This window comes from Maylandia zebra, linkage group LG3, assembly GCF_041146795.1.
Source record: "Maylandia zebra isolate NMK-2024a linkage group LG3, Mzebra_GT3a, whole genome shotgun sequence".
NCBI lineage: Eukaryota > Metazoa > Chordata > Actinopteri > Cichliformes > Cichlidae > Maylandia > Maylandia zebra.
This window is the reverse complement of record NC_135169.1, coordinates 35,069,714-35,086,877: the sequence shown is the minus strand read 5'-3', so window position 1 is coordinate 35,086,877 and position 17,164 is coordinate 35,069,714. Positions and strand designations below refer to the sequence as shown.

Genomic DNA, 17,164 nt, shown 5'->3' with positions numbered 1-17,164 from the left:
TGATTAAATGTAATAATAATAATAATAATAATAATAATAATAGTAGTAGTAGTAGTGAGGCAGAATATTTTTTGCCACGTAGATATAAACATGTCCAGTTTGTCCAGTCACCTCCTCTTCCTCTTCACTACTGCTTCAAAAGTATCTGGTTTGCAGCCAATCAGAGCCATCCTTCCTGATCACTTTATTCAATCAGCTCGTGTCACCAACTCTAATGCTGTTCCCTCAGCAGACCACAGCAAAGTACACTGCACTCACCACAACCGAGTGATAGAAAATCTCTGCGGCTGACCTTTGTGCATCTTTGTCATGGATGCCATTGACCTGTGGTATACCAGGTACTTGTATCATAAATACACAGTCATCATAACTGAGTAAGTCTAAGGTGTTTATCAAGTGTGAAGCACTATTTTGCATGGATACTTGTTATAGCCTTACTGAGAAGTGGTAAAGCTAATATAAGTGAAAACTAGTTCTTCTTGATTGTGGTTATTTAATTGTCTGGAAAACAAAACAAAACAAAAAGAAAAATTCATGGGTTTAAAATGTAGTCTTATTCAGGTTGGGACTTGTCAAGCTGACTTTGACTGAATCACGTCAGCAGTTCTTCACAGGAACACACCCCAATAAAACCCCCTGAGGCCCAAACAGGAATTCACACAAACTATGCCTTGTGTGTGAGCAAAGTGTTTACACTGCGTGAGGTTCTGAAATCTCACTGATGACAAAAGATTTCTAAAATATTTTTTTTTTAAATTAAAAGACAAACACTTTTTAAAATAATGAGAATAAAACTGAAACTGAAAACAAAAAAAAACAAAAGTAAAATAAAATAAAATAAAACTTTGCAGGTTAGGATTTCTATACATTACCAAACATGAAATAAAGCCATTATAAAGCTTCTCACACAGTGATACGTCATGTATTACCATCACACTACAGATGATTTACACGTGTTTGAGTTTGTAATAAACGAGCATCTCTGTCCAGACTAAGCAAACCTGCTCAGCATGAGATGTTTTTGAATGCGCTCCATTAATAAACTGCCGAGGCTCATGATTCTGGAGGATAACTGGAAATGACCCAAATGATATAACTGCATCTGTTTAACTGGAGGTGAAATAGAAAAAAAAAATCTTCATGTTATTTGCTGTGGTCTCACATCTGGCCAGATGCACCTGAGATAGCCTATTAGTTCTCTGCTCTTCACTTCCTTTGTTTGTTTGTTTTTTTTGCAGGTGCTGCTGTAACCAGACTAAACGGGGTTTGTGTCGAAGCGGCTTTAAATAATAACAGATTACAGCAGAAACCCACCCAAAACACCACCAACTGCTTCTGAGAACCGTGAACAGCTTTCTCTCTCTCTCTCTCTCTCTCTCTCTCTCTCTCGCTATTAAGAATTTCATCAAACAACTCCCAAGACTATAATTATGACTTGTCTCTTCTCGTGTGAGGGAGTGAAACAATAGTCAGTGTGACTGACTTCTAAATAACGACAGCCTGCTCCTCCACCCGTCAGAACAACTCAAACTAGAGTAAAAGGTAAAAGAGCTCCTCCAGTCCTGCAGTTCCACGGTGAAATTCGGGCGGGGGGGCGTGGGATATATGGATAGCCGACGGCAGGTGAAGGACTGCAATTCGGTACATTTGAATTTTTGACGTTTTGGCTTCAACCTTCCTCCAAATGAGCCGGACTATAATCTATCAGCCCTTCTTATCTCTCCCTCTCTCTCTATCAGTGCCATGGTTTGACACGTGGTGATTTAAAGAAAAGGAGGGGGGGGGGTCCAAAGAGGCGGGCTGAGCTTTCAAGAGCGAGACCCTTCCACATGCTGTCAGGAGTTGGAAATGTGGAGCACCAGAGGAGCCCAGCACGCTACGCCGAGAGCGCACGGGAACTTGTAGAGAGCAGTCCTGCTCTTATTATTGTCATCCCCTCTACTTTTTATTGCCTCGTTAAATAAGGTAATAATAATAATAAAATCACTATGGATGCTTAGTATTTCTCCGTGCAAATACCCTGGAGCATTTTTCTTTTCTCGAAGGAGCATTCCGGTTGATGTTCATATGACTGATTTCTACTCGAGGCTATAGGAGAAACTGCGAAATGGAGACGTTTACAATCCACGACATGCTGATAAACTCAACGGACCTCAACAGGATTTTGTGCAGTTTTGGGATCAAGAATATTTCCGAGTGCGAGAGCGAGCAAGACATCTTACCAGAACCCAAAGGTACAGCGACTTTATCCGCCAGCAAAATGCCGAGGGACATCTTGTGCAATTTTAGACCACTCCATTCAAAAGTCCGATGTTCCTTTTTTTTAAAAAATGTATTTATTTAGTTGCTCAAACCGCGTTTATTCTACTCGGGCTTGTACCGTAAGAGCGACTGCTTTGGGCATTTTTCGTGCGTCAGTGCGCATTACGCATATGGCTCAGGTCCTTCTCAAAGCTAATGTAGTCCGCTGTATGTGAGTAGTGACACATAATGCTGTCACTGCTCACTGAGTCCGCATATGTCAAATGAACTGAACTATCTTTGTGCACTTTGAGGACTTAAATAGAGACCAAAGACGCATCAGTGGCGACGTTGTTGAGGCTAAAACCCCCAAAATGAATACAAATCCTGAAGATATTCCAGGTCTCTCTGTGGTTACAGCCTAAATGCATATGAGTGGCTATTTTATAAACATTATGGGGGGTTTTAGCATACGGGCTGTGCATTCATTTAAATAAATATAGAAACTGGTATCTGTGTGCGTGTAAACTCGTACTGTGCCCCACTTCCACAGACATCAACCAGACAGTGCGGATCGCCCTCTACAGCCTCATCTTCCTCCTCAGCGTGCTGGGGAACAGCCTCATCATCGCCGTCCTGGTCAGGAACCGGCGCATGAGGACCGTCACCAACCTGTTCCTACTGTCTCTGGCCGTCAGCGACCTGATGGTGTCCCTAGTCTGCATCCCCTTCACCCTTATCCCCAACCTCATGAGGGACTTCATCTTCGGCAACGGCACATGCAAGCTGGTGATGTATTTCATGGGTACGTGTCCTCCACGATTCTTCATATTAATCGACAGCCCAAGTTGTTTATTGTTGTGATTGTTAAAACATGACTATTTTAGTTGATTTAATCAGTTAAAATATGTCCAAATGCGTCTGAATGAACTAAATAAAGTTTCACACCAGTGCACATCTGTCCTCCAGTTCAAGGCTTCCTAACATGCCACACAAACATGACCCAGTTCCCCAGCTCTGTGAGTTATTATCGTGTTTTGAATTGTGTTGGTAATGGAATCATACAGATGCTAATTAAAGTAATCTGAGGGCATGTCCAGAGCCCGGTTCATTTCCCTGTATTTTCAAATCCTCCCGGAGCTTTAATGAGAGTCAGCTAAAAACAGCGTGGCTCAGAGATGTTCAGACACGCTGAACACGAGAGTGGAGCTTTTTTTATGAGTTTGTCAGTATAAATATAAAAATAGATAAAATCAGGGTGTATTATAAGATGAATTCAGAAAAGGCGGAATTTGCGTTCATGCATGCAGCACACCAGCAGGTTTCTGGGATATCATCGATAGTTAAAGCTGTGCAATAACGAGCAGTAATTTTGGTATCGGTCAGATATCAAGTAAATGCAATTAAATGCAAGGGCACGATACCAACACCGATACTGAAACTTTTACACTAGGAAGGCAGCTCAGATTACAAATTTTTGTAGACGTTTTAATGGCCATTAAAAAAACTTTCATTTCTACCTTCCACAATAATCAGTTAACACAACAAAACACTCATTTCAGCTTTTCATGGATTTTGAAACTGGATTTTTTTGAGACCTGAAATTGAAATCTACCCAACAGCTTCTATTGTTTAAATGTGCTATAGGCTATAAATAAAATACACATGACAGTCAACAAAAAAGGTTCAGACATTTTCCACAGTGCATGTTTGAGGTGTAATTTTATTCAACACAGCTCAGAGTAAAGATGCAAAGTATCGATCCGATAGCGGTGGTATCGATACTATCGATATTTGGATCGTTCCACACACATCTATTGCAAGTTCTTAAACCAATCATGGTGAGGTGCAAAAAATAATTGCAACTTTGCATAATCACATGGCTTCTTTTTTTTTCCAATGAGGGGGAGAAAAATAAATAAATCGTTTCTAATTAAACGCATCCAACCGGCCAACACGAGTCTGAAAGGATCAGTGACATCAAATGTAACATTCATCCAGCCCCTCTGGACTGCACAGCCTCAATTTATACCACTGAGGCTGCATAGCTGAAGACCATGATGCATCTGCTTCCAGTAATTTAGCTCATCACCATCACCAGACATCAGGTCTCTGTTATGGAGACTTGAGGTCTCTGTTATGGAGGATGGATTTCCAAACCGGAAACAAGGGTCTAAAGATAGAGAGGGCTGCGCGTTGCACAGAGTACGAAGCCCCACAGGTAGATCTGTGGTTTGTGGTGCCGAATGGCGTCAGTGAGTGTTTGGGGGTTTCCTGTTTCTTGTTTGTTTGTTTTACAGTCAAAAAGTTTTATCATTTCCATGCAGTTAGCAGCAGATGCCACAATCTATGGAAGATTTAAACATTTTTCAAAAGTCACAATCAAAATATTTTCAAGTACTTTCAACAAAAAGCAACATAAATCTTTTTTCTTTGGAGTTTTTTGCTTTTTAAGACTCGCTGCCTCAGTTTGTCCTTCTGTGTCACTTCCTTTCAGAGTTTCATTTATCTTTATTCGGGCATTTGAAAACTTCCATACTGACAGCTTCAAAGGAGATGAGTCAGTCCCATCAGACATGTGAATCACATTTTCTCGCTGCGAGCTCTGTAATAAGGTGCATTCATTACCGATGTTGTATCTACTGCTAATATTTCATTTTCATTAAATTACACGTCCGCAAGGAAATGTGAGTTTCATTTTTCATTTAGCTCATTCCTCAAAATCACAAAGCTCTCCCGGGATTGTTGCATCATCTGTCTGTTTGTGTGTCCTCTCGGATTGCACAAAGCAGCTATTTCAAGTGTGTTTGTGCATCCTGTTGTTGTTTCTGAGCGCGCCACTGCTGCCGCGCTGACAGGCAGCGCAGGATGTGCTCTGTCGCAGCTCAGCAGTTAAATTTAATGTGGTGGAGCATTAACGTGTGCAGCGACATTACTGTAAAGTCAGTGACATGTTGTGAGGATGATTTGTGGGAGATGCAGCACACAGGGGGAGAAGAGAAAGATGACGATTAACACTTATTAATAGACGATTAGTGTTGCGGTGGCATCTTTCTAAAAAATGCAAAGCAGGTCTGTGGATGAAGTGAGAATTGGTAGTCAAAGGATTACAGATGCCTAAACTTCAGTTCTTACTTCACACGTATTTGTTTCATTTTGACAGAACTGGGTTCAACCAGAGGAGTCGCCCCCTGCTGGCTAAAAAGAGAGCAGGTTTAAGACCCTTGGGAGCCACACTCCTCTGCTCTCTGTTTCACTATCTGGTCTTTCTCTGCTCACCTCTGTGTGTCCTGGCAAAGCAGACACAAGGCAGAGGAGACAAGCAAAGAGAAGAGAGACGTAAACATAATAAGACCAAAGTGTAAATTATCATACGAGTCATTTTGAGGCCATTTTTTAAATATACAATTTTCTAAATTTGCAGATTTAATAAATATAGATGAATGTGGGGTAAAGCTGTCCTTTTTTATTAAGTTTACTTTTTTTATGCTAAGCTAGGTTAATGGTCTTTTGGTTGTAATTTCGTTGTAAAGAGTGAATGCACTTGTTGTGGTTTTATATGTGGTGGTAAAGCCAAACAAGTTCCGATGACTATTCTGTAAAACACACAAACACAGAGTTGCTTTAATTCTTCACGGCACAGATTAATCAAGCTGCTGATATGACAGCGTCACGCAGCTGCTGCTGGTTTGTCTGATATTCCTTTTAAAACAAATGTAACACATTAGAAAAAAATGCAGTGTTCTACATTAGTCTGTAATGATGATGTAATGAATGAAGTTTCAGCCAATCAGAACTGTGTGGATTTTCTGACCTCTGCAGGTGTCTCTGTGAGCGTCTCCACCTTTAACCTGGTGGCCATCTCCCTGGAGCGCTACAGTGCCATTTGCAACCCCCTCACCTCCAGGGTGTGGCAGACAAAATCCCACGCTGCCAAGGTCATCACTGCCACCTGGTTGGGGTCTTTTATACTGATGCTGCCCTACCCCATTTTTAGCACCCTCAAGCCCTTCACCCGCCTCAACAACAGCACTGGGCACATGTGCCGCCTGGTGTGGCCCAACGACATCATCCAGCAGTCCTGGTGAGCTGAAACTCCCCCCCCCCCAAAAAAAGTGCTAAACTGTCCTTCTGAGGCATCTTCACGCTTGGATGTACTCGGCCTGAGAGGTAGCAAAAAATATCCCTTTGCTAATTTCAGATGGGCACTTTATTGATTTTCTCAGCTTGGTGCTGCTGGCGAGAGACATCTTTTTGGGAAGATGTTTATGCGAGACACAGATTTGACTCTTCAAAGTAAAAGTTTTCATTTTTCAGTTGCTGCTAATGTTGTTAATCAGTCAAGACAAATGCTGCACGGGAAGATTTAAAATTTAAATGCTCAACAATTAAGCAATTAAATGTATAAAATAGTGTAGAAGTGACTGATGAGGGGGTTCTGGTATTCACTAAGTACAAACAGTAAGAGAAACCACACATTTGAGGTATGTGTGAAGCTCATGTATTCTCTCACCCCACCCGAAATATCTTTCTTTCCAGGTATGTGTCCCTATTGTTGCTGCTCTTCCTTATCCCTGGGATCGTAATGATGACAGCCTATGGACTCATCTCAATAGAGCTCTACCGGGGCATCAAGTTTGAGATGTCCAACAGGAAAGTTGGCAGAGGTATGGTACCTGAGCACAGAAAGTAACAAAAGTTTTTAAAATGTGGTTATTTTGAATGTTAACAGTTAAAAGCAAAGATCGATTAATATGAATTGTATCTTCTCTACTTTAACATTGGGGCACTCTAGCTAAAGTTTCTGAAAACATGGGCTATTTGGGGGGGACTGCTTCACTTGCTCACTGATGGAATTGGCGGCTTTGAACTTCTTTTTTATGCTAGCGATAAATCCGTTTATTATTATCTTCCCTTGCAGACAGACAGTCCAGCACTAGCAGCATTAAGCCAGGTGACAGCGATGGCTGTTACCTGCAGCCATCCAAAAAGAAGAGTTTGACGATGAACACCGGTAGCTCCATGATGGGCCGCGTGTGTGGCAGCGGCAGCTCCACGTCCAACCTGATGGCTAAGAAACGCGTTATCCGAATGCTGCTGGTCATTGTGTTTCTTTTCTTCCTGTGCTGGACCCCGGTCTTCGTGGTCAATGCATGGCAAGCTTTCGACCAGCGTTCGGCCTACCGTCTCACCGGCGCGCCGATCTCCTTCATCCACCTGCTCTCCTACACTTCGGCCTGCGTCAATCCCATCATTTACTGTTTCATGAACAAGCGCTTCCGCCAGGGTATGCTGGCTACCTTCTCCTGCTGCAGCTGTTTCAGGAGGGGTGGTGGAGGCAGTAGTGGCTTGACGAGGTCAGCTGGAAGCAGACTAACCCAAGGGGAAGCGGGCAGACCGCGAGAAGGGCCCAAGAGCCCTGAGCAGAATGGTCACACGTCGCCAAGTGGAAGCAGCACACGCTTCACCTACACAGGCATCCGTGCATCAGCCTGGAGTGAGCTGACTTAAGTCGGATTGATCCGTCTGTGCACCAAGTGTACTGGCCCAAGTGCAAGCATAAGATGGAGAGCTGTGGTTTGTTGTTTTTGCGAAAAGCTGTCACAGTGCTTTCGAGACTAAGCAAACATGTTGCTTTAGCGCCACTATTTTAATGTGACAAGTAGGCAGAGACTGTGGAGCAGATGTGGTGTGCCGTCCGTAAAGTCACAGCTGTGACTTTATCATAAATGTTTCCATAAAGCTTGCAGAGTGGCCAAGTGATGCCTGTTCATACTTGCTTTTAGGGCCCACAAGCTTGTCGGAAAAGTGCAAAGTTCTGATGAAGCAGAGAATCAGTTTTCATTTTACTTGCTTTTGTTTTATACACGCTAGAAACTGCTTCTGAACTGTACAGTAACCAAACAGTATTTACACATGCTTCATTTGATCCACGTGCATTACGTGGGCAGCTTTTCACATAACACGCAGTGCCAAAGAGAGGTCAATTTTTATCATTTTAAATGGGTTAATTGATGCACTGAAAGTTCAATAAAGTTTTACTTTTATTTTTTTAATAGCTGATCTAAAGATTTGATGACGTTAATCCCAATAAATTACAATGGTGAAAAATGACCTTTTAAGCCAACATGACCTTTAAGCATAAATAAATAAATAAAAACCCAACTATCTTTTATAAAATGACAAATGAGAAACTAAACAAATGCGCTTTAGCTTTCATTTATAAATGACAACCACTGATTTCCAGTTATTTTGTAATGTATCCAAATGTGCTTTCTAAAGCTTTTAATATGTGTTATTCTTTGTATTATTAGAATCATTAAAGTTGTTGCGTAACAGCAAGTTTTTAAACATAAGTAAAGGCCGACTTAAAGAAAACATTTAACCTGGATATCAAGTGGCTAGCTTAGCAATTAGCAATGTTATTAATGGAAAGAAAAGTAAAGTAAAGCTATTAATGGCGGGAAACCTAGAAAACACTATTGGTGGGAAATGTAAAACAGAGCTATTAATGGCAAGAAAAACTGAAATAAAGCTCTTAATGGTGGGAAGAGCATTAAAAAGGCTATTTAGGGCGGGAAAGTGGAATAAAGCTTTGAAGGAAAAGGTGGGAAAATGCTTTTAATGGCAGATAAAAGATACTCTATAAATACTCGTGAAGAATCCTACTATTACTGGCTCTAAAGGTCACTAATATTTTGCTGCTTTTATATGTAATTCACATGTACAAATACAAATGCAATATTTGTTTTGCAATTATGCTATTTGTGTTAAGCTAATTCAATGCAAACTAGTGCGATGATTTCTGCATAGCTAGCCTGTTACGGGAAATGACATAACAATTTAACATGCAATTCCAGATTTTATATATACATAAAAAAAAGTTCAAGCTACAAGTATAGTTTGAAGATTAGAGGGTTGTATAACGAGTTAGCAAGATGCTTTTTGTTTTTTTGTTTAGTCTGACTATATTTCCATGACAACTTATAACCTTGTCTGGGACAGGTTATGTTCAGAGCTTTAATTTAAAACTGGCTGGGAGCGTCATGTTTTTTTTTTTTTTACAGTCCATTAGTGTGACAGATTCTCTGCTGAAGGAATGTATTTTATTTATGTAACCTTTAAAGCTTATTGTCACTAAAGTCCAACTGTACTGTTACAGCTGCACAAATTGTACCTTCCCACTGGAATTTACAAGTATTCATATTCAAATGATGTGAAAAATGTATAATTTTTTACTTGTTCCTAATTTGCTACCAAAATTCCCTCTATTAGTGAGACTTTAGCAATTACACCACAGATTGAAATTCAAACTTATCTAATCAGTTTTACAAAGCCAAGAATACCTAATCAATCAATAAAATTAAATTTACTTTGAGCTGGTGATTACCATGTCGGCTTTATTAGGCAGAATCTGAGCCAAAGACACTGAGTAACCTTTAATGTTTAAGTGTTGCCAGTTTAAAATTTCTGAGCGCTAAATGAGCTAACGCAAAGATGCTTAGCTCATTTAGCTTGATGTTTAGCTCGATGCTTGTGACAAGCACCTCTAGAAGACATTGAGAAAAAACAAACCCCTTATTTGCATTTGGTTATAAGATGCATTTCAATGAATCAAACAAGTGGATAGCGGAGACACGTTGCTGTTAACACCTATTATGCATCTTCGAGGTGTTCAGCTAACCACTTCAGTTCATTTTCTTACTAGCTCCACAAGTCCCACTAGAGCAGGGGTGGACAATTCATTTTCCCAAGGGGCCACATAACAAACTGGGCCCTCCACAACAGTCCCAGTTTGTTATGTAGCCCCTTGGGAAAATGAATTGCCCATCCTTGCTCAAGAAGGTCAAAGCACTAGACAAGCGCCAGTCTGGATGAAATTGAAATGTTTTTCAATGAACAATATGCTTGTATGGGGTTTTCCGGCAATTGATATCAGCCAGGACAAGGTCAGTTGCTACCACCACATCCTGCATCAATGACGTCCTCGCTGGGCACAGACCAGGAAACATTAACTATTACACCACAAAAAGCACGTTGCCTAATGTGTCCCGGACCACCAAGGCAATGGGTCTGAGTGATCACATCTCTGTGGTTGTTTACGCGTGTATATAACGCTGTCCGCTTGTGACCCGATTGCCCAAGATGCATTTCAAACCAAGTGTAAACAGGCTCGAAATGAGCTATAATATCGATATTTAGGAATTTTAAGCACCTAGCTGTGTAAACTTGTGCTTGAAAACAACATTTTATGTGTCGTCTGATCCCCACGCTGCAGATCAGCCATAACTCAATCGCTCGCTGCACAAACTGCTCTGCTGCTGTCCTTGACCCACCTCGTGGGCACGCAGGGGCCTTATCTTTTTCTGGGACTCAAAACACCTGCAACTCCTCTTCAAAGGGCCAATTCCTGGTATTATCCATCCAATTTCCAGTTAAATGTTAAATATAGCAGCACTGCTGTAGCAACTTTTTCACTGTAAATATAGCCCTAATGTTCCACTGTAAATTATTACTTTAAAGTGCAATGGCTGCGTGTTTCGTTCAATATCGAGGTAATGGGTTCAGACCTGAATGTACAAAAGTGAGTCAAGTGATTTATATTGCTTTGTAATATACACCTGAGTTTGGCTTTGGTGGAAGATGTTGTGATCTCCTGCAAATCTGCGATCCATCGACCATATAAAGTCAGTGCGTGCGCACACTTCAGCAGAGCGATTCAGAGCTTTTAACAGCTTTAAAGACAGAGGACTTAAAGGAAAGACGATCCACTGGGAGTTCGTCAGATAAGAGCTCCATTTGGGCTTGGTAAATGCCCAAACCTCCCCACCTGCAGTCACCTTGCAGCCACCAGATGTTGAAGCGTCATTGGATGCTGTTGTTTACACACCAAATAAATAAATAAATGTCAATAATGGGTTATTTCTTCTCTTCAGCTACAATCATGATTCAAGCTAAAAATAATCAAAGAATCATCATAAAAACACACAAAGTGAGATTTTACATCACTTTTTTTTTTATTTCTCATTTTTATGCCAATATTGCAAGTTTTTTTCTCATTTTTTTTCTTCTTTTAATGACATACAGATTTGAGCAATGATCTGGAGCTGCAATATGTACAAAAAACAAACTAACGTTATGTTATAAAAAACAAAAAAAAAAAGAACCGTCCCCTTTGTTTTTGACGTTATTGCTAAATGTTACAAACGGCACAGGTTTCTACCATCAGCAACCCTTTGAGCACTGAGTATACTACCACAATGACACCTCTGCTTACCATTTTTACTAGAATAATACACAGATACAGTGAGAGAAGTGGAAGATAGTGGAGGGGTGTGAGGAAGAAGAGGAGGAGGAAATGATAAATAAAAGGTGATCTGCAAGCTAAGCGCAACAGGCTGCGTGTTAAAAAGGTGGGAAAAGAAGAAAATAAAGGCGAGGAAAATGTGAGTGAGGATGAAACGTGTGAGAGAAATAGAAAAGTTAGCGCTCTGTAGTGCAAACAGCCGAATAAGTCTTGAGGAGAAGTAAGGCTGAGTGCGACAGAGAAAGGGCTCCACACTCTTTTTTTTTTTAACTTTTTTTTTTTAAACACACAAACAAAAGTCTGTTTAAAGCTGCCTCTCACTCTGCCCTGTTTTTGTTTAGCAGTGCATGAAAACTACATTATAAAAGACATTTGGCATATTAGAGGATACATACATTGTTCAGAGCTCATTATTTAAAAAAAACAAAAAAACAAAAAACAGCTGCTTTTGGAGGTGTAAAAAAAAAAAAAAAAAAAGACCAGTCACATGCACACAATGTGAAAAAGATCTGCAAAACAGACAATGAGATGGTGGTTTGTTGCTTTTTTTCCTCGTGAAAAAGCTTTATCGAAAGTTAAAGAAGGCATGTAACATTTTTCTTTTTTTAAAAATCACCCCTCTAATCTGGTTACGTGTATCCTCCCTTTGTCCCTTAAAACTCCAGATGTTTTAAGAGAGAGAAAAAAAACAAAACAAAACTGTAAACCAGCTCGGATTGTCAAGGCGACACATTTTCAGAGAAAAGCGTGCATCACCCCCTTATTTGTGTGTGTTAGTTTACAACAAAAGTGGCGAAGCTGCTCTGTAGCCAAAGGGGAGGAAGGAGGAGGATGGGTGGTCAGCCTAAAGCGGCGGAGGCGATGCAGACGCTGAATTTAGAGCTCGAAGACAAAGAAGTTAAAAATCTACAGTTCAGATTTCGTGACCTCCATCCTGCAGAATAAAGGGCTTTGGGGCGGGGAGGGCTGGACCTGCAGCTCGACACGCTGCAGAAGAAGAAGCGCCAAATGTTGGGTTTTTGATGCTACGCGGCGGCAGCTGCAGCACCTTCTACGACTTCCTCCACGTTTCCAGGACAAACAGGAAGCGGCCAGACTCAGGCAGCACGGCCAATAATGCACTTTTCTAGGTTTTTTTTCCGTTTTTAATTCTTTTTTTGTGTGTGGACATAAGACAAGGGGAAACTTTGTACCAATAATTTAAAAAATATCAATATTACAATATAAAACATTTAACATTAACGACACACAGGTGGGCAAGAACGGCAAAATGGGGGAAGAAGGGGGAGGGGCATAATTTAAACTTTTCTCTTATTAATATTTTTATTTTTTTATTTTATTTTTTACATGGAAGCGTGTGGGGGGGGGGGGGGGCAAATGAGTCTGTGTGTTCCTGTTTCGAGGGCGCGAATAAGAAAAACTGAAATACTTCATTAAGCACGCATTCAAGTCACAGTATTGTTCTTTGTATACAGTTGTACTGTAATACTGCGATCACAAGTATTGCCTTTGAATGTTTTATCCACATTTATCAGACGTTTAGATCCCGGTGGAAGACATTTAAAAAAAAAAAAAAAACACCAATAAAAGTTGTTTTTTCCTTTTTCTCGGAGAGGACGCGGAGCGAGTCTGACTCAATACACCGATTACAGCGACTGTATATGAAACACGCACGCACACATACACATATATATTTGCTGGCTGGTGAACTAGTGCTCAGGCGGACAAAACCCGAAACGAAAACAAAAACTGATGAGATGACCTGTACAATATTGCTGTTATGTTTTGGAAATGCACATTTTCAGTAATACACTTTTAGAAGGCCTTTATAACTCCTACAGGTCTCGCCATCGAACATGAATGAGTGCAACTACTCGGACAGTGAGTTCACAATGTACACACGCTTGCTCGGCCAACATATTAAACCACAGGACTTTTTTTCTTTAAAGAAAAATAACATTGAGAAAAACCAAAGAAGAAGAAGGCTGAAAAAGAGCTTACAGTGCTCGTGAGACGTTGTACCAAAAAGTGAGAAGGTGCCGGGCACCAGTGTGAGAGTTTAAAAAAAAAAAGTGGGTTATTGTACTTGTACACTGGGAATGAAGGCTCCCTTCAGAAGGCTGCTCTGCACGGGGAAGGTGGTTGGAGAGCCGCGGCGATGAGCTCCAAACAGCAGAGAAGCGAGGCGTCGGCTAGCTTTTGTGCTATGCACAGGTTCTCCCAAGGTGAGTAAACAGCATATAAGAAAACTGAAGTGTTTTTCCTTCTTCTATTTGAAGTTTTCAGTAAGGCCACATCAAATTGAAAGTGTCTTTTCCCCCCCCTCTGTTGTTTTTTGTGTTTTTGGAGATAAATGCCACCAGAACTACAGCACGGACTGGAAGACACCTTTGCTAGGTGCAAGTTTCGAGACACTACATTATTGGATACGTTAGCAGTGACAGATAAAGGATATTATCAGATATGTGACTGGCTTACCTGTATACACAGTAAGAATATACAGTACTAAGGCTATCCTTTGAAGTCGAAGACTACGCTCGGTACATTAGTTTGAAAGCGGCAGACGGATTTGCTCTCGCAGAAGACCGCTTTCGTGTTCTGCAGATGTTGCTATGGCTCCGTGTGACATGTACTGATGTGTATACTTTCCAGGAGACACAGCGCACACAGAGTATTGCAGGCAAGGCAGAGGCGTTGCTTAAAGCTTTTCTTTTTTTTTTTTTTTTTCTTAAAGACTTCATTAAAAACCAATGATAAAAATAGGCCCTCTGAGGTTTGTCCCCTTTCAAAAGCAAAAAAACAGAACAAAACAAACAAAAAGATCTTTGCTTATGTAAAATCTTAAAAAAAAAATTAAAAAAATAAAAACCCAACCCAAGACTTCAGACTTTTCCCCAAAAAGAAGAAGCAAGTATATCAAAATGAAACCCAAAAAAAGGCGTTTGAAGTAAGGTCACAATAACATACAGGTTGGGATTTTGGACCTCGAAGGGGAGAAAAAATAAAAATAAAAACAAAGCCCAAGCTCAGAGGAAGAATAGAAACTATTTGGTAACAAAAGTGTACTATATGTTTAATACAAAAAAAGGTATGGAGAAAAATGTACCTTTACTAAAGCTTATACAAGATCCTTGGTCCATAAAAACTATGTTATCGTCACGTTTTATGTGTGTCCCTCTGCATCCTTGCACTCCCTCCAACAACAACACATCCAAACCACCCCCGCCCCCACCCCTGGTAAGGGTTTCAGACGTGAATGTGAGAAACAAAAAGGAATAATTACAAAAAAATTAAAACGGAGCGGGGAGGATAAAGGGGAGGTGGGATGCACACGGTGGATGTACTGTTGTTGTGGTTTCCGTCCTCACAGCTGTAGAAAGGTGCTGGTGCTCTGAGCCTGCAGGAATTCACTCATTCCCAACACCAGAACTGGACAGGCAGGTCCCTAAAGTAACCACAGGAGAAGAGAGTGGGGGGGCTGGGGTGGGGAGGCGTGTCAAGGAGCACTTTATATACGTTTATTCCCATCAGCTGACAACGTTGTGATGTCACTCCTTCAGATTTCCCTCTGCGTAGGGCTCCTCTGTCCCACCGATTCTTTTGTTTTGTTTTCCTTTGCAGCTTCTTTGTATCCAAAATGAACGCAGCACTTTTAGAGTCAGTTTTGTTTATTTCCTATAGTCTTCATATACCTCAGGGTATATTTGCTCTCAAGGCATGTATGAGTGCCCCCCCCATGTGTGCGTTAGGAGACCACGGCTGCGGCGGTGGAGGAAGAAGACGTGACTCCTGCGTTGGAAGTGCTGTTGGAGCCGTAGACGCTGGAGCCGGCCTCCTGGCTGCTGTTGCTGAGCAGGCCCGAGTTGCTGGCCCGCAGGATGGCGCCGGCGGCGCTGCAGTGTGGCCTCGGTCCCGGCTCTGGCGTGTAGGTGAAGGTCAGTGTGGTGGAGTAGATGATGCCGTCGTTCCTCACCAAAGTGACGGGCACCTGGACGGGCTGTCGCACCCAGCGCCAGCCCTCGCGGAAGGCGGAGATGTCGGGCACCACACACAGCATGCTCTCGGCACACCTGCAGGGAGACACGATGATGGAGTCACACTGCAGGAAAGACTCCGTCTGGAGTTAGGGTGGAGCTTCTATTCGTTTTTACTTTGACTTTATAAGGATTAGACCAAATCAGTGAGTCACAAGGAGCTCACGCTTCAGTAAATCAGCTCTCTGTGGATTTTGGAAAATTGGGTTTTTACATATAAGAAACATAACACTGAAAATCAACTCGTAAAACCATTTTGGGATTCCTGGTTAATTCAGCAAACATGACCGAACCATAACAAACCCATTACTGCCATAAAGCAGTGCTGTTTACAGATTCTCCAGCTCACACATGGCATAATGTACAGTGAGTAATATATCAGCTGACAAATTCCCTGCTGCCCAACGTTATCGCCTATAAGTCTAAATATATACCCAAGCAGTGCGGGGACCTCGGTATATGTTTAGACCCATCCACAGAGTGCATGGGTTGGAGGCTCGGTAGACCTGCACTGACTTAGGTAGGTGGTCACTTTGATGTGTGGCAACGATAAACACATGTAGATTAGTCGCTCGGAGAAACTCAACATGACAGGATAAGTTAAGAAAGGGGGATTTTACAAGGTATGTGTGGTATATTGTCTAATAAATACATACAGCTAACACAAAATGGGCAAATTATATTAACTAATCTGAAGTTGCCACTAATAAGTATTAAGAGCAAGAGAGTAAACACTTTGTTCTTTAACTGAATACGTCATTTATGCTCATATTAAACATTGGTCATGTTTAATATGAGCCTTACTCTCAAAACATGAAGACAGTGTATTTACAAGAAATTCCTTGTTCCCACAGCTCTGAGTTAAATAAGCAGAGGAAAAGAGATGGATGGCTCTTTCTCTCTGATGATCAGACTGCTCTAAAACCTCAGCTGTTTTTTTCCTACTATAGGGGCTTTGTATGACATCAGTGAAATGGGATACTCCTAATGTGTCCATCTCAGGTACACAGCTAAAAGGTAAATGGTAAAAGGATTGGTTCATTTCTACTCCGAGCACTCAAATGGCTTTACACTTGCCTCATTCACCCTCACACACTTTCTATGTAAGTGCTTTCTTCTGAGAAGAACTTGGAGATAGTATCTCGCGGAAGGCTCCTTGAAGCATAGAGGAGCAGACGGGGATTGAACCACCAATGATTAGTACGCGACCTGCTCCACCACCTGAGCCACAACTCTGTCTATGAGCACAAAAGTCCCGCCCACCTGCTGTGGTTTACAGGGGGCAGCCAATCAAAAGACAACTGGCTTAAAGGGAAGGACAGTGGCTTGTTTTACAATGAGCGGCTGCACCAAGGTCAGGAAAAGAACAGGTGAGGATTATTTCAAACTTTGAATCATGCAAAGCAACTCTAGTGAAGTCCATAAATAAAGGTGGAAATTAGCAAACCAAAACTATCAGTAACTACAGTGCATATTACCTCTTCAGATTACTCATAATGGACAACAATCTTGGGATAAAAAAGAAAAAAGCTAGCCACGGTGGTTTCTTTTCCCCCCTTCACTTAACCTGGTAACCTAGAAC

The 17,164-nt window shown here is 41.4% G+C and overlaps 2 protein-coding genes across 5 annotated transcripts in view; one reads left to right on the top strand and one right to left on the bottom strand.

Annotated features, from left to right (window-relative positions):
- Window positions 1–1,495: 1,495 nt before the first annotated feature.
- cckar (cholecystokinin A receptor) lies at window positions 1,496–8,709 on the top strand. Of its 3 annotated transcripts, none has more exons than XM_004562685.5 (6): window positions 1,496–1,965; window positions 2,088–2,234; window positions 2,795–3,046; window positions 6,064–6,325; window positions 6,781–6,908; window positions 7,163–8,709. In XM_004562685.5, exons 2-6 carry the CDS (start codon window positions 2,108–2,110, stop codon window positions 7,750–7,752), a joined length of 1,359 nt encoding a protein of 452 aa, XP_004562742.2. In that variant the 5' UTR covers window positions 1,496–1,965; window positions 2,088–2,107; the 3' UTR covers window positions 7,753–8,709. The 3 variants fall into 3 exon arrangements, with proteins under 3 accessions (XP_004562742.2, XP_076737890.1, XP_076737889.1); XM_076881775.1 differs by having other exon boundaries at window positions 2,046–2,234; XM_076881774.1 differs by having other exon boundaries at window positions 1,496–2,234.
- Window positions 8,710–11,234: 2,525 nt separating this feature from the next.
- Window positions 11,235–17,164, bottom strand: part of rbpjb (recombination signal binding protein for immunoglobulin kappa J region b) — a 67,706-nt gene continuing 61,776 nt past the window's right edge. For both annotated transcript variants that reach the window (XM_076881773.1, XM_004562683.6), the window contains exon 11: window positions 11,235–15,618. In XM_076881773.1, coding sequence (XP_076737888.1) covers window positions 15,294–15,618 — 325 coding nt within the window. In that variant the 3' untranslated portion in view covers window positions 11,235–15,293. The remainder of the gene's footprint in view (window positions 15,619–17,164) is intronic.